Source organism: Lepisosteus platostomus, chromosome 11 (assembly GCF_059453375.1).
Source record: "Lepisosteus platostomus isolate fLepPlt1 chromosome 11, fLepPlt1.hap1, whole genome shotgun sequence".
NCBI lineage: Eukaryota > Metazoa > Chordata > Actinopteri > Semionotiformes > Lepisosteidae > Lepisosteus > Lepisosteus platostomus.
In genome coordinates, this window is record NC_142621.1 from 14682747 (window position 1) to 14704360 (window position 21614).

A 21614-nucleotide genomic window follows, 5' to 3' on the forward strand; every position below is an offset into this window, starting at 1 on the left:
ACATACAGAAAGGCTTACCTCATTACTGACAGCTAAAACCAATGAAAAACTGTTCCTCTCTGAGCAGCCTACTAATTAATCAATAGCCCTTGGTTGATCTTTCTGTATATTTCATTTAATTTCTTATGTTAACCAAAAACAAAGGCAATATTTAATAACAACAGGATGATCGCATTTGACAGTAACTGGCGATGCTCAGAAAAAAAGCTAAATAAGTCTTTCCTTTTCTTCACTGGTGTCATAGCCTAAGTGGCCTAAATCTTTCAAGCACAAACAGTCCTCATAAACACAGACAAGACCATAAAAAACAAATGAGAAATTCTTTCTTTTGCCAAAAAGCAAAAAGCAATAAATCACTATAATGATTCAAATGCAAATCAACAGGAAAGGTAATAAAATGACACAAAATGCATTAGTACAGAAGACTGGAGCACTTCTCAGTCGTGTGTTCTTCTAACAGACCATGGAAATTTTAGGCAAGAAAATGATTCTACATGGCAACCTTGTGATTGATAAAAGCACCCAGGGCAAGAAAGAACAGTTGTACAACTGTCAAAAAAGCTGCATTTCTAAAAATATTTAACAGAAATAAATTTTTCCTCTGCATTTCAGAATATCTCTTTTCAGTCTGCTTGTTGTTTGTGTAGGCATTCACTTGCTAAGAGGCAGTACAGTGTAGTGGTTTAAGTCTCTGGACCATAACAGGTGGGTTATGGATTTGAGTTCCCACTGCAGGCACTGCTGTTGTGCTTTGAATGAGGTTTGTTATCCCTGTTACTCCAGTGGACCCAGCCAGTATGAATGGGGACCAGCATTTTCTGATGCTAGGTGGTGTCATGAACTGGTGTCCTTATCCAAGGGGTGAGTCTCTGCTCGCTAAACACTGGAAACCAGGATAAACTCTGTCCCAACGAGCCATTGTGCCTCATATACAATCTACCACTCTGGTGCTAAATGTACAGCACTTTGATAGGCAGTTTCAAAAGGTTTATGTCATTTTCAGGACCCTATGCAGATGGCAGAATCTGGAGGGGAGGGAGAAACATGGGGAAAAAGACTAGGATCGGGGCTAGAAGAAGAACAGGGGGGCGTGTCCAACATGAGTTGGTGCTCGGGGGGGCATGGCCAAGGCAAACAAGTCCGAAGGGAGTCTGTAAGAATTTCCAAGGGAATGAAAATGTCCAGAGCTGGGTAATCCATCCTTGACAGACAAGACAGGGATCCGGCGAAGGGTTGGGGGAATAAAAGGGGGTAACGGGGCCAGGCGCTCCAAGCCCCGGACCGAGATGGTCAGGACGCCATTGCGAAGCCTTTGCCGTCGCGCCTCTCCTGGACCAGCTGGTAGGCGGGCTTCTGGGCGTCCATCTTCCAAAGCTGAACCCAGACTGGTAGGAGCGTCTGGCTTTTGTAGGAAAGGGGCTGGAACTGGAGGCAGGTGCAGGAAATCAAAGGGAAAACACGAAAGGACTGGAACGTCCTTAAGAGGAGGGGCTTACGATCATGACAGTTTAGGCTTCCAAGTCATCCCACACTGGGTCCATGTGAAAATACCATAGCCCCTGTAGCACTTAAAACAAATAAGTCATATTATTACTGACAGATAAAAAGTTTACAGAACCTGCACTTTAGGCTGGCAGTCAGACACAAGGCAGACAGAATCTATTCTCTAGCAAAACTAGATTCAGACAAAGATATTTCTTTGCTACTACATACTGTTGACTTCTCTCCCCTCTAAGTCAGGGACTAAACTCACCTAGGGTAATGAATCAAGTGAAAGCAATGAATTGCATTTGACAAAGGGAACAAGAAGACCTGAGGGGGAAAATGTGTGTGCACAGCGATACAGAAAAGCTTTGTAAAAGTAACAGACAAGTCCAGGGCTGGTCTCCGGCAAACTGTAAGACTCTAGAACGACCCATCACTTTGTAAAACCCAGCTTTGATTATTTTTGACAAGGTACACACAACACGTCTGTGAGAATTATTTATTGCTGCTTCCAGAGAAACAATGAAATGGGTATCCCAACTCTGCACAAACATCCCCCAGAATGAGATTCAAATCACCCTTTGCTATACCATTATAGTACAGTAACAACATGAATTAAACCAATCATTTCCTACTTTCCTCCCTGTTCCTGTTCTGCAATTTCAGAAGTTATGGCCTACATAAAAAAGCCTAATGAAAATAAAAACTTGCCTTAGTTCAACATATGTATTTGTAGAACATTAAATAAACGTTTGCAATCTTTACACTGTGTAAAACCGCATATCAAGCACATTCTCATTGTGAATTTTTTTCCCAGCAAGTCAGTGTCACCCCACCTGAAAGGAAAGTGTATCCACCCAAAAAAAATATTCCTAAGTGTGTCACTGATAAAAAAGTAAGGATTTATTTATTAAAAAGTCATCCTACTGTATATCCCTATTTAAACAAGGATCATCTGTGTATGGTATTGACCAATTATCATTATCACCTGCTGCAAAACATAGTTTGCCATGGCTAGCCTTGCATGCATTATAGCTATCAAGTGTGACACTGCCATTTCTTGCACAAGGGCTGGGATTAGGAGGTGGAGTGTTTTACAAAATAACATCTTCTGTAAAGGCCATGTCAGTTACAGCTCCTTTCTGTAACTGCTGGTTGCACATTTCTCTGCTTGAGTCTGGGGTATTCACAGTGAATCATGTGCTCATTTGACAGAGAAGCCACAGCTCTGTGCTCTACTCCACGGAACACTTTACACCACATTGCACGTAATTCAAAAAAGGGGCTAATCATAAAAATCCAATACTAATTCTATTGCAAAGCAAATTGTAAATGTATCATATACTGTACATACAAAGACAGGTAGATTCAACTTCAATTTTCTGTATCCCAGTATTCTCATTATTAGACTTGGAACAAGCTTAAATATCTCAAGCCAACATATGCTCCGGTTTCTTTCAGAGGATATCTGAGAGCATCAAGATTTATGCAGTTGGTTCTCATGACTTTGAAATTGGAATCTTACAGCTACTCATTTCAGCATCACAGAGCTGTATAAAATCTGTTGTGATGCTTCCACACAGAAGATTTCCCATTTCTTCCTATGACTGGCTCACACATAGCTCACTCTCCAGTACTGTATATAAATGAATAAAGAGGCAGGTAAGTGTACCATATTTCCCGTGAAGATTTGTAACATGTAAGGCCAGATAAAAGCAGAAGCTGTGGTGAAATATGAATAATAAAAGTCACTTAGTCCACAAACACAAATTCATTATATTCTGAAACAATAATAACTATAGACAACTAAGAAATAGGCAGATATTTCAAGTACTGCTATCATTTTTACCATTAATGGGGAGTACTTAATAAGTACTCATACCCATTTAATTTTTCCTTATACCACTGTAGAACATGAAGACAAACACATGCTGTTTGTAGAATATAATTTGTGATACAGCATTTTATTTGTTGTTTGCATGGGAATCTGAAAGTAAAGGACAAACCAGATATAGAAAAGTTTTTGTTATATGCCATGTGAAATGTTAAAAATGCTGAGTGATGTTTTTTTTTACTAATTCTACCCCTAAAGTGCCTTGTTCCAACTTCAGTCCAAGGAACAGGGCACTGGCCCTTTCCTGTAGCTAGGTTTCAGCCATTTTCTGTCAATGTCTAGGCTCTCTGTTCAAACCCTCTACAAAGCCCTGGCTAATCTCTTGGTGCGAGTGTACTTTTTTGCACACAATGTTAGCACAGCAGTTTCTACAGGCAACCAGTTAAACCTCCCCTACTGCTCCCATGAAGAGAACTTGAAAGAGAGCAAGTGCGAATGCACTCAGAATATCTCTAGGAATTATTACCATTAACTTCACATTGTTTCAGCAAACCTCTCAGTGAGCAACACAGCACATTACTGACATCTGGCAGAGCACTGTTGCATTGAAGAACAGATACCTTTTTCCCAAATACAGCCGTACATTTCCACCAGTTTAAGAGTAATTTCTGAAGATGTGGAGAGCTTGAAAACAAGGAGCAACTCAAAAACAGAAATATATGCAGCTCAGCACATTTTCTTTAAACTATGACTAACTTAATCAGAGACACTAAGGACAGCAAAACAACTTCAGTGATGCAGTTCCACACATTACAGTTTTGTTTTGCTTCTATAGGAATTCTAGGAAATAAAATAAAAGATAGGGTTATTTGGAATTAGGCACAGGGAGGTAGGGTGTTAGTATCCAACTTCTGCATAACTGTATTAGCTCTGTTTTCATTTCCAACCTGTCTGCTAATGCCCTATGTGGGGCTAAGCTAAAGCTTTCAATCTTATGCCTTTCCAGAGCTGTATTAAGTCCCAAGCCCTGATGTGATAAACTGCAACACAACAACACTCCAACACCAGTTGCTTTCAACTGCGGACAGGAAACAACTAAAGAGCATCAGATATGTTTAATGTGCTTACAAAACTGTGTTCGAAGCATCACCTCCAAGTGTAAACCTATACCCAGAATAAACAAGTTTCTTCTTTAATCGTCTATCATTATTAGGTTCATGGCATTACAAGGCCTTCTTATGAAGTTCAATCTCAGATCTCGCCATGCTATGATTGGAGTGACACATAGCATGGTCATGCTGTGTATTCATGCCACCAAAACAATGAAGAATGACATTTCCTGCACATTGTTTTGCTTCTATAGAGTTTTGTTCAAATATTTACTTGTATTTATCAAAGAGACAACAAGCCTGCTGATATTACTGCTGTCCCCAAACACAATGTCACAAGCAGTATAAAAAAGGCTCGTTGTTATATTATTTTATTTAAAAATAACAGTATATAAGGATGTCCTAAATACTGTTGTTTACAATACACTGTAAACAACAGTGTATTATAAGTAACACTGCCAGAATACTAAACTGAACCAGAATGTCTAAACAGAAAAACAAAACCTTTTAAGGACTTTAGAGAATGCCCTTCATATTAGTCAAAAGCATTTTTTTTTTAAAAGGCCTGAAGCCAATTAAGTGAGTCAACAGCCCAGTTACATCCCTGTGAGTGGGACACCCTGCAGCGAGAGGGAATGCCAGGGGTGAGCAGCTCTCCTCCAGCCTGCCTGCTGAGCTGAACATCATCACGCAAACACACCCTCCGCCGCGCTCTTCAAATACGTTTCACTGATTGTAATCAATTGACTACTGCAATACCTACTTTTACAATTAGCTCCATAACGAATGCTAATAGGATAACTGTTCCTGGGTGACAAAATGCACATCTCAATTAACGACTTAATACAAATCAAGTCTCGATTTGCAATAATTTGTAAGGCAATATTTTTGCCTGCAGTCACGTTTTGTACAGTAACTCTTGGTATAACTTTGATTAAAAGGAAACATACTGCATTAAACACCTGTGCAACAGTTTGTAAAAGAGGACTTGTCAGATCGGTCCCGCTCCACATGGGACTGTTTTTTTTTGGCTCCTACCATATTGGTGTGCAATATAACAGAAATGTATGACATGAAGTAAATACATGATATAGCTGCAGCTTATCCAGGCCTACTGTATATACTAGATGCTTACACATTCATAAACACATGCACAAGCAGTCAAGATTGTGGGGTCACCTATCCATCCTTTTACTAAGCACATCGGCCAAATTAGGGTTATAGCAGAGCCTGGCAAGCAACAGACACAAGGCAGGGTAAACCCTGGACAGGACACCAGTCCAGCGTAGGGCACACACAGACACGCACACCATCACCCTAGTGTCAGTTTCCCCAGAAGCCAATTAACCTAGCAGTGTGTTAGTGTGTTTTTGGACTGTGGAGGAAACCCTCACAAACACAAGGAGAACATACAAACTCCACACCAAAAGCACCCCAGGTCCTGAATTGAACCCAGGGCCCCAGTGCCACTGGCAGCAGTTCTAACAACTGTGCCACCAACCACCTATTCAATGTAAGTAAAATACAATTAAACAGGAGTTAAAATTAAATTAAAACAGGAAGGGTATATTAGCATATTGGTATTTTTGAAAATATCCCCCCTTCTTATAAACAATTTAAGAAGGATCATCGTTACCATCTGTAAAGTCTGTTAACAGCATTCAAGTCATCACAAGGCGAATAATTATGTTGTCTGTTCTGCTCATCCTTACTTCAAAATAGTTCAGGTCAGGAGATAGAGAAGCCCAGCGTTTTCCATTTTAAAACCTGGTATTCTTCTTTCTAGTGTATTCAGGTGTACAGTACCTTGTGTGTATTATCATGCAGCCAAACCTACCATTCACAAGACCCTGTTACCTGACCCTGGAGAAAAGAATGATACTGAGCTTTGCAACTGTGCTTCGGATTTTGCTGTGGTTCTTATTTGTGTACAGGAACGACAACCCTAAACTTTCATCTCCATCTTGTGCTGCCCGCACCTGCAGGCACTTCAAAACAATGGGAGCTAAATGAACTGCCAAGGCGATTTTGTATGAGAGACATTCTGTAAGAAGCCAGTCGTTTGCTTAAGGAGACACCCTACCAAGAGCAGCGCTGGTCACAAAAGTGACTAAGGCAGAAAGAGGAAACAATTAAAAGACAAGCTATGCTGATGAACCAAAAGTCCAAGAAGATCATTTCCTAACCAGCATTCATCTTGCTGCTAGTCTCAATTCCACATCACGGACCATCCGGTCTTCAAGAAACAGTCAGGATAAGGAGAATAACAGGCCAAAAAGCAAAGAAATGCTAAGTATAAAAATTAAAGTATCAACTATACTAAGTATAAAAAAGAAGACACCGATCAAGATTATTAGGGACAGTGTGCGTGGGTAGCATTTTGATACCTGTAGGACAGTGACAACAAAACATAGCTTATGCTTATGCACTTTACTTTATTATTCATTCACATAATAAACTTATGTTTAGTTTTCTGTCCGATGATCGTATGATTTTGACATCCACCCTTAACAAGTCTGTGTTGATATTAATACATTTTAGATTAATACATTCTCAGATCTTCCGATTTTAAGGTCAACTTGTTTTTCTCTCCCGCGCAGGTCACGGAATCTGCGCAGATTTCGACCGCTTGATCTCACTGAAAAGAGGAAAAGGGGGACACGTAACTGTGTCACACCTGCCAGACCGGTTTCTCAAATACACTGTGGACGGATGAGCCTGGCCGCTGAGCGGTCCGCCAATGAACTTCCTTTCAGTGAGCTGGCATTTCAATAAGCACATGGCTGCGTTGAATTGGGACTAGTCAGGCACTCAGCACAGGAGCAGAATAACAGAGTGCTCTTTGTTTTCACTAGCATAGTCTTTGACGCTTAATTGTTGGCACTTAGGTTTCAATGAGTATGATACACAGCAGATATGTATAAGTAAAAAGTTCTGATTTTAAACATAATCGGAAATGTCCAACACAGTGCTATGACATCGCAGCGTTACTGAACTTTTCATGTAAAACTGTTCGGTTTACTGTATAATAACTTACGGCAGTTTTCTTCATCGCTGTTATCCGAGCAGTCGTCATCATCATCACATCTCCAAATTGTGGGTATACACCTTTCGTTTTTACATTGAAATTGGCCAGTTTCGCATTCCGTTTTAGTCCCTGCATCGGAAGTCAAAAGAATAAGGAATCAATACATGGATAATGTTCTGACATTAATAAAGAAACCCAGGGATATTTACAGTATGCACCTCTTGGATTACTGCTGTCTATTTACTACCAGTTAAATTCTCCTGAATTATACAGCAATCGGAAATATACCGGAAATGTAGTCCACCATAAAGATAAATACTACTTTCAAATTATTTTTATTAAGTCTTCTTTTTGCATGGGATATGGAATTTACAGAGATCGGACGCGTTCTCTAACGCCAGATAATGTACTGCTGCCTAAACTAGCAAGCCTGTGGAGAGGAATTAGGAAATAACTGAAAACCCATTCATTCATTAACCCTCTAAGACTAAGAAATAGTGGATTAAACATACAGGAATATATAAATGATAGGCACCCAGACTTTAATATTTAATATATTAAATATTAAAGACTAGCTACAACGACCTATAATACTTGTTAGATAAAATAACGTATTTTCGTACAAGCACCTAACAGAACAAAACTGAATACACTCAAAGAACAACACTGGTATATTAATTAAAAATAAAAGATAATAACCCCTATCTACACAAACATCATTTTTTAAGGATCGCTATAGTTGCTTTCCTGGTAGAATCAATCGTACGTTTCCATACGGATGTATACAGACGTACTGTACACTGTAGTACAGGAACACATATAACCTATCGCATACGTATACACACGCATGCAAACATGTATGTTAAAGTAAGGAACACTGTTGGTGTGATGCGAATGAGAAAACCCTCATCACAGTACAAACATAGCTATTCCGTTTCGGGTACTTAAAATATTTTAATTCACGGCTATCACGCTGACTCTTTCGAAAAGCGGCTACTACGATAAAAGCATGTTTCACCTTCTCTGACAAGCTCAGCTTGGTTTCTCATCATAGATCTCTACCACATGCTTCCAAGTTCAAGGAGAAATATCAACCCACCTTTTGTTAAATGTAGCTCCATTAATAACAAATGCAACAGCATTAGCTTTCCTATTTCTGTCCACATTTCTTCCAATAGTGAAACACTGTCATGCGAAACACAAAGGCAGTATACGTTCCCTTTCCTCTAGCAAAAGCTACTGAGCTACTGTGTGCATCCTGCTCCACTAGCAATTTGAATCAGTGACGATGACGATTATGGGCGGGATTCTGCCTGCAGTAATGTACTGTAGCAAAAAATATGCATCAGACTATACAGCCGACGAGACGACCCGCATCCACGACCTCTTACAGACGGAATAAATTGACAGAGGATGGAATGAACCATTTGGATACATCAGTAACAAAAACCTACTGTATGTACTGTGTTGCACGCAAGAAAAATAAACTCGCTTCTGAGCTCCTGATAACGATTTGACAAGGGCTTGTTGTTGTTCTTGTTTATTCACCCATCAAGACATCGACCCTTTCTTCGATTTACACCTTTAATAACTGAATTTAATCAACTCACGGGTACCAGTAACCGTTAAATTTTAACACCGCTATTACCTAAGAACAGGAGTCTAACTACTACAAAAAAATATACACAGTAAATCGCATGTTGGAACAATATGCAATACGACCGTGTAAACACCTGCGCATAAAATGAGGGAAAATAAAGCTATAGAAACTAAATATTGTACGTACTGTAAGTTTGAACCTATATATTGTATCCAAATCCGTAAGTAATTTCACAAAAGAATTTTAAATGTGACCATTAAAGAGCGATGGGAACTCACTTAAAGGATGCCTGCGTTTTCTTTCAAAGAACCTCCTTTTCGTAGAGACACAAACATGTCTTTTGTCGCGACCACATTGTTGCCTGGTCCTGTTGGATTTCAGAAGCTGATCAAGCTTGGACCAGGTTAGTACTGGGTACTGGGAGGGGGGCAGGGGGCAGTGTTGGTAGACCAGTAGGTGGCACTCTTCCCTCTAGGCTAGACTCTTTTATACCCCATCAGGGAAACTGGGGTTTCTGTGCAATGGACACGTCATCATTCAGGTTAGACTTTAAGCAAAACTCTTTCCTGAACTGTAACTAAAGATCATTGGGCACAGTGTGTGAGAGAAGGTTCATAACCCTGGTGGCTCATAACCCTGACTGGGCTTGTACAATCTGGCCTACCTTAAGCAGCTTCTCATTTCTGGTGAAGTAATTTCTCACTTTCCAATTTCTCACTGATCCCTTATTCAGTGGGGCCGCTGGTGAATAATGGGATTTAATTCTTATTGATTTAATTGTTTTCCAAAGGTTATTAATGTGTTTACTGTGTGTGGGGGGGGTGGGGGGGTACTGTATGCAAAGCTTCAGTATCAGTGTAATATTGTTAATTAGAATTATTCCACTTGACAGGATAACCTCGTATCAACTTAAATAAAGTTCAATTTCATGATCTGAACAATGTCTGCCAATCAATCGAAACCATTAAAGTACAATCATTGCTTTACCCAATACAATGCTAACAACTGGACAATCGTGCTGCCCTAAGTACTACATTTAATTTTAGTTAAATTTATTTTGAACGCAAATGTAATTTACTATTTAAAATAAAATTCAAATTACTGCTGATGTCCGGATTATTCATGGAATTCTGAAGTACTGTGTTTCACATCTGAAAACATGACTGTTACAGTGTAAGTGTGCAGGTAAGTGTGTTGTCTGGGTTTACAGGTGTGTACAAGTTAGTCCACTTAGGCACTTTTTTTGAGGGGGGAGAAGTTCATCCCTAACTATCCTATAACTAGTAAATGTGGTCTTTGGAGAGGTAAAACAGTCTTCTTTAGGTAAGACAGCTTGACATTCTGTTGTTGTTAGGAACTCTGATTTCTTGTGTGAAGAATCCCTCCATTAAAAACGGCCTCTCCTGGTTAGTGGGTTCCATTTTAGAATAGGGGGATAGGTTCCCATTCATTTTATAGCATCTGGATTTATATATATTATGGAATTATAGGGACTATAATTAGGGATATATAATTATAGGCTATATTCTGTTTAGTTTGAAGAAAGCTTTCTCTTCTTTTGTAGGTTTTATAGGGTGGAGTGGTGGCTCTGTGGCTAAGGATCTGCACCTGTGACTGGAAGGTTGCCGGTTCAAATCCTGTGGCTGGCAGAGGAATCCTACTCTGTTGGGCCCCTGAGCAAGGCCCTTAACCCTAACTGCTCCAGGAGCACTGTACAATGTCTGACCCCAGGCTTCTCTCCCTGTCTGTGTCTCCATGGAGAATAAGCTGGGGTATGCAAAAAGATGAATTCCTAATGCAAGAAATTGTATAGGGCTAATAAAGAAACATTAAGAGTTGAATACTTGGTAAAAGCCTATGTTTTTTCTGGGTGGTCAAGATGTACAGTAGGCCTCTGGAAACACTTGTTAGTAAATTTATAAATAGTGAAACTTGTATGTTGTATGTTTATGTGGTGTCTCGTTTAGTGTGTCATTGTAATTACACATAAATGTTTGTTTAACCCAGTGTGCCTGAATTATTACTATTTTCCCCAAAGGTGAGCCAGAGAACAAAGAATTCAGATGCCTCTAATTATCTGAGTCAGCTGCTCCGGTATATTCTTGGCAAACTCTTTACAAGTTGGAGGTTATGATTATTTAATTATTGATTAGTCCCCTTGGTCATTTCTGATATTTCCCTATTTTCGTAACCTCCTTTGTAACAATATAAAAAGTGGAAGACACACTGGACTAGATACTTTTTAAGTTTACATGAAATTATTAAATGTTTTGTAAGTTATATAAATACAGATTGTCTAATTTCATATAGCATGTGCAGAAAATATACTATCCAAAACATATTGTGGATTGCATACTGTATATAAGGTACATATTGTATTTCTGTATGAGCAGAAATGGGATCCTTCCTTTGATTAGAGCCCGTATCAGTCCCTACATGAATTAAAGTGACGAGTTGGCAGTAGTAAGTCTTCCAGTCTGCAATCCCCACAGGAATAACGTGGAATACCAACTGGAAGGAATCTTAAGTCAAGCTGATGTCAAGAAAATGAAATGTTCCATTCCCCTAGCGTCGACACTATCTTTCGTTTTATATCAAATTCAAATCACAAACTTAAATGAAGAGTATTTTCCATACCGTAGATGGCTTACCTGTACTTCCAGTCTGACAAACATTTTAAATAAATTAATTTACAAGTTTCTGCAGTTTTTTATTGCTTTTATTGTAGTTCAGCAGAGAAAGAGTCTATTCACTCCCGAATTTGGTGTGTCCTGGGAATTTTAAAGGCTTTTATACATTCACTTTTTTTCTAGATATTAAAAGAAACCTGATCTGACCTCTCCGGAACAAGATAAAAAGAACATGAAGGTTTTCCTTTTCTCATCCGACATATTTGTTAAGGTCACTGATAGCTAATGTTCCTAAAACAAAAGGTAGACTTTTGCCTACCCACCTGTATGGAAAAACATATTTATCATGTCAAGAATGTGAATGCCTTATTATATATTTTTCCATCCACCCATTTTCATCCATCAGATTCTTTCAATTCAGGGTCACAGGAGAGCTAGAGCCTATCCTGGTAACCATAAGGTTACACCCTTCACAGGATACCAGTCCACTGCAGGGCAGACACAGACACAGACACAAACACACATTCACACCAGGGCCAATCTTCCCAGAAGCCAATTAATCTACCAGTATGTTTTTGGACTGTGGGAGGGAACAAGAACGCCCGGAGGAAATGTACACAAACATGCAAACTCCACACAGATAGCACACAAGGTCTGGAATTGAGCCCAGAGCCCCAGAGCTGTGCCACCATGCCACCCATCAGACAGTTTTAACAAAGAAAATAAATCTATGGTACTTGGATTTTGGGATATTAAAAGTGCATTACTGATTTTGATCCAGTATCTACTATATATATTTTATGTATTGAACAAGCACGGCCTGATAGAGTTTAGAATTATGACTAAGCATTCTCTCAGGTAACAGTAGGAGGGCTGAGGGTATGAGAAACAGGCTGTCGAAGCTGCCAACCCTGGAGTTTTCAAGTAAAGGCTGCATGAGATCTTCAGAGCAATTAGCTACTAGCAGACAAACAAGCCATGGGCTGAATGACCTCTTCTCATTTGCAACAGTTCTTCTGTGTTCTTGGTCTTTGGCTGAATATATGTAAATTATCTGTGTGCAAAAAATGCTGGCATCAGAGGCTGTCCTAAAAATGTAAGTAAATATTGATTATCGTGGTGGCTAGCTGGGAGTCAATCTAACTGATGTGTGTTTGTGGGAGAGTAGGTGTCTACGGTATTGGTGGGTTGGAGTGAGTGGTGAGTCACTGTTGTTTAGTAATCTTGCTAACTAAACACCTCAGGCACTCTAACATTTAGATAATCTTGCTCCCATTTATTCTACTTCTCTTCTTCTGTACAATATTTAATAGGTTTCATGTATTTACATCTTATTAATTTGATATTTATAAAGGCATTTGTTATGCAGGAAAAAGGCACTGTTTATTATGTATGCATATTTTAAGCCTTAAGTAAGTACCATTAGTACATATATTAAGTGCCTTTACGAAATACAGTTGAGGCTGAATTAAAAGTGTCTTTAGATGTTATGTTACTGAGGTTTTTAAATGGGTCATTGTAATTTAATTTACACATTTTTCAAAAATTCACATTGATATATATTTTGATATGTTGGTACTTAGTATCCATAATTTACATATGTTGTTTTATTGCTTCTGTAGACATACTTTTCTCATTTATTTCCATATTTACCATGTTTTAAACAATTTGAAATATATTTAACATATATATAATATATTTACATATCTAGAAAAGCAGCCAGTTTTATTTGAGGAAAATGTGTAAAATATTTGGAGCGCAGTTCATATATTACAATTAATTTAGGAAAGATGTTTGAAAGATAAAGAGTCACACTTTTCTTTCTGTGATACACATCACATATCACTTTCAATAACTGCTAATCCGGTTCAGGGTCAAGGTGGCCTAAAGTCTATCCCAGGATACACCCTGGCACACACACTCACAAATGGTCCAATTTTACAGAGGCCAGTTAACGTACTGAAATGTCTTTGGACTGTGGCAGTAAACTGGAGCACCGAAGAAAACCGATGGGAACAACGTGGGAACATGCAAACTCCTGGAATTCCACCCTTGGCCTCAGTGCTAAGAGGGAGCAATGCTAACCACTGCCTTTCCAAAACCTCCAATTTACATCACAGAAGAGTCAACATTTCCAGCAATGTGCAGCGCCATATTCCATGATTCAGAACAAGGCAACAAAACTTCCAATGACGTGATTTGGTCTTATTACTTTGTAAACAAGCAGACTTGTGAATAAATCTCTTTTAGTCCAATAAAAATATTGTTCTGGATTTCAAGAGAGTTTTGCCAACAAACTTACTTGTTAAGTCTGTCTGCAGATCACATTGGAACATTTCTGCAGTGAAATGTCTGCTGCGCAGTCTGTACTTATTTGCTCGTACATCACATTCCATTAGTCATTACAGTGACTAGAGAGCAGGAAGGGCCGCATCATGCCACAGTTCGTGGGAACTCTCACTCTCGTTTATGGCAAGATCAGGGGTTGGTGACAACATGGCAACTTACAGTACTTTCACAAATGTCATGATTTTGTGCTTAATTCAAAATTTGTATACTTTTTCTTCAATGTCAATGAATATAATTTATTTATCGGGATTTAATAACTGGTCTGATAAATTTTGACTGCAGTTCCCCTTTAAATATATTTTTTTCATGTGTATGAAGTGCAGTTGTACACATGGTTTGAGAATAAAATGATATTGTCAGTTACACCTCAAATTAATTATTGAATTATTTAGATTTTCTTCTTATTGAAGCTATCTTTCCTAATGTCAGTGTAATAATTCACTTCTCTCCTTGACATTTCTTATTTTATTTTTTAAAAATGTGTAAAAAGGAGCAGTTGGATTCCAACAAACATGCATGTTGATTCAAATAACCAGCATGAAACTTTCACTTTTTTAAAAATCTAACCAGTCTTCATAAAACCTGAATTTGAATCTTTAATGTCACGCATAAGGGGCACATCTAGTTGTGTATGTACATACAAATTAGAATTTCTCTTCAGTCTTCATGTTTTCAAAAGGCTAAGCTGTGAAATGAAATACCAACCTCGTAAAGTACTGTATGCTAGTTAGATTATTGCGTTTGTGTGCATTTACTGGTGAGCTGTTACATTGTTCTTTACAAAGACAATATTAAAACACTTTCTGCTGTGTCTCAGCACAAAGAGCATATTGTAGGAGCAATCAGGCACTCAGGCTTGGAACCTCAGGACACTGCGAATATGGGTCTGGGCAGGTTCTATGGTTCATGACCTGTGAAGGATGATGCGTGGGGGAGCTTTTTACAGAAATAACCCCTCCCAAAGCAAGAGTTTCCAGCTCCCCTAATAAACACCCATCAAGTGATTTTTTATCACAGCCTTCAAGGAGGTTTATAAAAGAGGGCATGCCTGGGTAGGCTTTTTATAAGAATAGAAGTCCTTCAGCAGTGACCTTCATACTAAAACTGCTAGCTTCAGTACTACGTATGTTGCACAATTGGTGAGTCATGCTTTATAGTCTTATCTATCTATAATCTAATCTAAGGTATCTTTGATAGGTTTTGCTTTTGAAAAAAAGTGCATCTGTATGTCCATAGGTTGTTATCTCACACCACAAAGTTCTGTTTAAAGACTAACTAAAAAGTGTTCAGAAAGGTATGACTCACTAAAAAATGCAAAAAATAAATTATGTATATTTTACAACATGTTTATTCCTAGTGCAATTACAATTTACTACAGTAGGTTAATAATGGTATTTTGGGCCTTGTGCTTTCATATTCTGTATCATTACAGATTATAAATTAGGCCTTTAATGCATTTTAGAAACATTTTAGAACATATTACCATGTTAATAATAGGATGTAATGATTCCTTTATAAAATATAATTTTATGGGTTGTACTCTATTATGTGTCTAAAATTAACAAACTGGCTACAGACAAATTAAGTACCTCAATGTAGGAAAATCAATTTAAGTTGATAATATACTGTTAAATGTTCCTATTTACATTAATAGGCCCATGTCTGTACTTCACGTTTGTACTTCATATCTCACCCCTAAAGGGCTTAAAATTTGTTTTGCTTCTAAGATTAGCCTCTAAACTCAGTTCTTAAAATATGCTCAATCATCTCAATCCATTTGTTTGACAATTGAATTGATAAACAGTAGTTCTACGTCACGAAGAATGAGAGCATACGATAAGAAGACGCCGTTAGGAATGTTCACAGACGCCTGAGACATAAGAAGCTTTGACTTAACCCACTTGGCTGAGAGTCAACAACCTGGCCATGGGACAGAAGGCAGGACCTCCATGCAAACAGAGATGTTAACCAAGGGGCAGACTCAAAGGGCAGGAAGGAAGCAGAAATATGAGTGCAAGAAAAAGAGGGCTTGGAAGTGGTGTTTGTGATGTCAAGGAAGACAATGAGTTAAAGGAGCTGAGGCAAAGAAGGATGTACTGCAGGTGCTGTCATCCTTCCCATGTTTTCAATAAAACCTCTATTACTAGTCACAGGTGCTTCATAATGATTAAAAGCCAGTTTTCCAAGTTTATAAAATAAAATGAAATATTAAATGAATTGCTTCAAAATGAATATCCATATTCCTTCTAACCGTGATGTCCTGAGAAAAAGCAATCATTCTGTGCCGTACTTCAAATAGTCTTTTTTTGGTTTGTTTTCTCTGTTTTAAATCTGTCAAATAGGTTCTCACAAAATGCTAAAATAAAACAATATTTCATTTTTTGAATCATGCAGCAGTAAATAATGTTAAAGATGACCTGTACTGCAGTTTTAATAAAACTCATCGTACATCTATCCCCTTGTGGTCTTAATATGAACAAATAAGATCCATTTGATACTATATATAAATACACACAGATATCTGCAGAAATATTTTAACTCCATGATCATACATTTCATACATCTGCTTTAGCATGGGCTCCTAATGTAAATGACAGGTGGTGCTTTTTATTTAAAAAATTGTTTGGTTGTTTTGATGGCATTTATTCATAGACATGCTCCACTGCTTTTAACAAATCAGTTTGCCCAAGGGGGCTCAGGGATTTTTAAAACTTTGCTCACTTCCTAGCTTTCTTCCTTGTTAGTTAATTAATTAGTTAGTTTGTTAATTCATTCATTCTCATTCCAATTTGACTGACAGGTGGAGGACAGCTCCAAACTGTTTGTTTTGAAGGCAGAGAAACCCCTGATCACTGAGTGCTCAGACACCTCTGTGCAGCCAGGCAGTTAGGGGCTTCCCTCAGAACAGCTGTAATGTCAGCAGCCCCCAGTCGCCTGGGCTCATTGCTATGGGAGTCAGGTGCATCTGCATTGGGGGAGGGGGGAGAAAACCAGTGATGTCAGGGTCAAATGTTCTTGCGGTCTGTTAAGGCTTCCAAGCGATTCTCACACAAAGGCCTGCCAGCCGTCACTTTGATAAATCCTCAAGTAAGCAGCGGCCTGATCTCCCTACACATGTTCGCAGTTAGATACTCCACAGCACAAAGACTGTTTTTTTCAAATTGTTTGTTATCTTTGAGTTGTATAAAAGCAAATATTTTGTCCCTTATTGCATTGTTTGATGATTCATTTACCAAACCATAATAATAGTAATACAAACTATTTTTATTATTGTTGTTGTTAATGTTATTGGGTTTTGGTAAGTCAAGTATCCAATACTGTAATAGGAGAGAAAATATTTTCATTTATGCCACTGGAATATATAATAATAATAATAATAATAATAATAATAATAATAATAATAATAATAATAATGCTTTCTTGACTGTATTTAAAGCCAGCAGTATTTTCAATAATAACATTTGTTTTGTGTTTGTTTAACAATCACGGCTATTTTAAACCACAGCAGAGACACAATTTATGTTGCCAGTCAAATCTAGGGCACTACTAACAACATAATCAGTCAGTTTAATGGCATTAAGCTTGGGTGGAACATAATCTGTGCTGTGCAATAATCTCTCCAACCAATCGCAGAGCGAGACAGAGATGGAAAACATACCACACATATGCACAGAAGAGCTGTTGTCATGGATGCAGGATTTTGTCAAAATAGCTCCTGGTGGTACTATAAGACTACTTCGCAGCTGTTATGTTAATTAAATTTCATTTCAGGAATTACCTGGTAGGACATTTGCATTCAGATCACTCCAGATGAGGAAATCTGTCCACCCATTCAGTGAAATACAGTGCTCCTTTCAGAGCTAAGTAAGTGCATGCTGCATGCCACAATGCATACAATTGGAGAGCTACAGTACATTGGACAGCAGTCAAGTGAAGGGAAAGCTGTAATGCGGTCATGTGAACATTCAGTAATAAAGTAAATGGCTGTGGGGAAAATGGGGAGTTGTTTTAGAAGTTTGAGGATGAGAAACTAGGCCTGAGCTAAATACTTTCTTTCATCCATTTCTATCAGTTTATGTACGGACTTAGAAAATGTGGAGAAGAGATCAAAATGCACTTTTAACACCACTAGTACATTTCCAACATTAAGTTAATCATCATAATTTTTTTTAAAGTTTGATCAGTAGGGCTTACGAGTTGAGTGTACTGACTTCACCAAATGTCTGTAGGAAGATAGTCAGATCCTTACTAAATAATGTTCCTAGAATTACCAGATTTCAAGTGACGTGAGACCAACAGAAATTAAATTAAAAAAATATGAAGGATCAATACAGTCTTTGCAAATATTGCATTGCTGTATGACTGTACTTATTCTGAGTAAAACGGTGGGATACACCATAATATAATGAACCTACTAAATGTAAACTAGAATAGAGGGTACAGTATATTACAATACAATACATTGCTATACATTTCTAGCTAGCACTGGAGTGAATGTTTGCTTTCATATTTTAGCAGCCTTTTATTTTCCTTTATCTCATTATTTTAGCATTTTAATTTTGACAATGGAAAGCATAACATTCTCCACTGTTGATATAACATGCACTGTGAGTATTTTTAAACATTAGAAATGGAGTGCTGTTTTTATATTTTACAGACCATGTGAAGAAATTTATGAAAATGATCTTAGAGTGAGAAAGCTGATTGCACATTGAAAATTTCCAAACGTGATTCAAAAAGTCTGAATCATACTTCATCGCATGATTGAGGATGAAGATTGGGTGAGTTGAAAGACTGTTCTGTTTTCATTCCTTGTAAAAAACTGTCTGGGATCTTTTGAGGCAGCAGTACAGTAAGTCTATTCAGTACCAACTAATTATTTCAACAATGCACCTGAAAGGGGACTGGGGGACAGTAGGATATTCATGTTCTTTGTCCTAGCAAAAATGTTTCAAGTGAATGTGCAGTATGTTATTTATCAAGATTTGAAACCACAGGTAGGTAACATTGTGGGAAGTGTCTGACAAGCACAGGAAGACTTCAAAAATAGCACTCAAAGCTTTCTGGAAAAATATATGATTTTTTACAAAACCCAGACCATTCAGGATAAGTGAAGTTGAATGAAGGCCAAGACTAATTAACTCGGGAAAAGTGCCTCTATCTGAACCATAGGAACTTCTCCTGCCTCCTGCTGTCCCCCTGCTTAACTGCAGAGAGCTCTGTTGTTGCTTGTCTTTCATCAACACGTCATTCTAAAGCTCTAATTAAAAACATATCAAGAAACTTCTGTGGCTGAAAAGTACGAAATAACATAACAGCAAGTGTAGATTGAGATGTGCTGTATGTTTCTGATGCATAAGTACGGTATGTAGTGATGATAATGTTTCAATGTACTCTTGCATTAGCAAAGTAATTGGTGAAAAAAAAGAGAAACAGATAAAACAGATAAAAGCTCATGCAATCACCCAAATAGTTTTAGGCTGGCAGTTAGCATTATTTCACCGTGAATTACTATATATGCATATGATATTACCATGATTTACCAAAAGCTCTGCAATATTAATATTATGGTAATAATAATAATAATTGCTTACACTTATATAGTGCTTTTCTGGACACTCCACTCAAAGCGCTTTACAGGTAATGGGGTCTCCCCTCCACCACCACCAATGTGCAGCATCCACCTGGATGATGCGACGGCAGCCATAGTGCGCCAGAACGCTCACCACACATCAGCTTTTAGTGGGGAGGAGAGCAGAGAGTAATGAAGCCAATTCATAGATGGGGATTATTAGGAGGCCATGATTGGTTAAGGCCAATGGGAAATTTGGCCAGGACGCCGGGGTTACACCCCTACTCTTTTCGAGAAACGCCCTGGGATTTTTAACGACCACAGAGAGTCAGGACCTCGGTTTTACGTCTCATCCGAAGGACGGCACCTGTTTACAGTATAGTGTCCCCATCACTATACTGGGGCATTAGGACCCACGTGGACCACAGGGTGAGCGCCCCCTGCTGGCCCCACTAACACCTCTTCCAGCAGCAACCTTAGTTTTTCCCAGGAGGTCTTCCATCCAGGTACTGACCAGGCTCACACCTGCTTAGCTTCAGTGGGTTGCCAGTTGTGAGTTGCAGGGTGATATGGCTGCTGGCCATAATATTGCAGAGCTTTTTCAATTTTTAAATATTTAAATATTTTGTAAATATTAGCCAGCAGCCATATCACCCTGCAACTCACAACTGGCAACCCACTGAAGCGAAGCAGGTGTGAGCCTGGTCAGTACCTGGATAAGAGACCTCATGGGAAAAACTAAGGTTGCTGCTGGAAGAGGCGTTAGTGGGGCCAGCAGGGGGGCGCTCACCCTGCTGTCCATGTGGGTCCTAATACCCCAGTATAGTGATGGGGACACTATACTGTAAGCAGGTGCCGTCCTTAAAAATCCCAGGGCGCTTCTCGAAAAGAGTAGGGGTGTAACCCCGGCGTCCTGGCCAAATTTCCCATTGGCCCTTACCAATCATGGCCTCCTAATAATCCCCCTCTATGAATTGGCTTCATTACTCTGCTTTCCTCCCTACTGATAGCTGATGTGTGGGGAGCGTTCTGGTGCACTATGGCTGCCGTTGCATCATCCAGGTAGGTGCTGCACATTGGTGGTGGTGGAGGGGAGTCCCCATTACCTGTAAAAAGAAAAGCGCTATATAAGTATAAGCAATTATTATAATTATTATTATTATTATTAATGCTAGTAGCTGCAGAATCCTCCCCTTGCTCTCAAAGATCCTGTGGAGCTGGCAGAGGAAATTACCAAACACCAAATCTTTCAAAGTGAGTTTTTTTGGGGGGAAATGCAAGAGATACATTTTGACATTATGGCACATCCCATTTGTCATCCATGAAGAGCTGGTCACAACAAAAAATAAAAGGGCAAGTGTACTGTAGCTTCACACCTGGCTTTTTAATATGCAGCCTTATTTATACATGATTATAGTATTCACTCATGCTCCCTGATCATGCTGTGCACACTAGGCTGTAACATGCCAGCTAGCATTTAAAACAAAAGAGCTTTAATGCATAATGCATAACCCATGTATTTTAACACTTCGTCGGGACAATAAGCACTACTTGTTTAGAAGCACAGCATGCCTTGATGTTGTGATTGAAGGAATAAATGATGTATTTCACAGAACAGGACAGTTACTTCATATCCAAATTTATTGATTTTGAGATTGATTTATGACCCAAATGCAGTGCTTTGGCTAAGTGCACTGAAGATCAATGCACATCTCTTTTTTAAATTGATCAAACATTGAACAAAACATATTTGATGCAATTCACATGGATGACCTTCGTTTCATAATATACTGTGTGGGTTAATGTGAACATGCATGGGGGCTTCATTTCCTATTCATGTGTCGAGCAGTTGCTGATGATTTTCTGGATATTATGAAACTCCATTAATTGAAGCAGCAGATATGCTAACCTTATTGTTTCAGGTCAAGTAATTGCTACAGAAACTGTCTACATATTATATTATTTTACTTAGTTTTTCTTGTCCGTGTTATTATTTTTACTTTTTAC

At 38.6% G+C, this 21614-nt stretch overlaps 1 protein-coding gene across 3 annotated transcripts in view; it reads right to left on the bottom strand.

Annotated features, from left to right (window-relative positions):
* lrp8 (low density lipoprotein receptor-related protein 8, apolipoprotein e receptor) overlaps positions 1-8798 on the bottom strand; it is a 126259-nt gene extending 117461 nt beyond the window's left edge. Inside the window, exons 1-2 of one of the 3 annotated variants that reach the window (XM_088598625.1) lie at positions 8556-8798; positions 7466-7585 (exon numbers count right to left, since the gene is read on the bottom strand). In XM_088598625.1, coding sequence (XP_088454751.1) covers positions 7466-7585; positions 8556-8622 — 187 coding nt within the window. In that variant the 5' untranslated portion in view covers positions 8623-8798. The remainder of the gene's footprint in view (positions 1-7465; positions 7586-8555) is intronic. The other 2 variants (XM_088598626.1, XM_088598627.1) reach the window with 2 other exon arrangements.
* Between the last annotated feature and the right edge of the window lie 12816 nt (positions 8799-21614).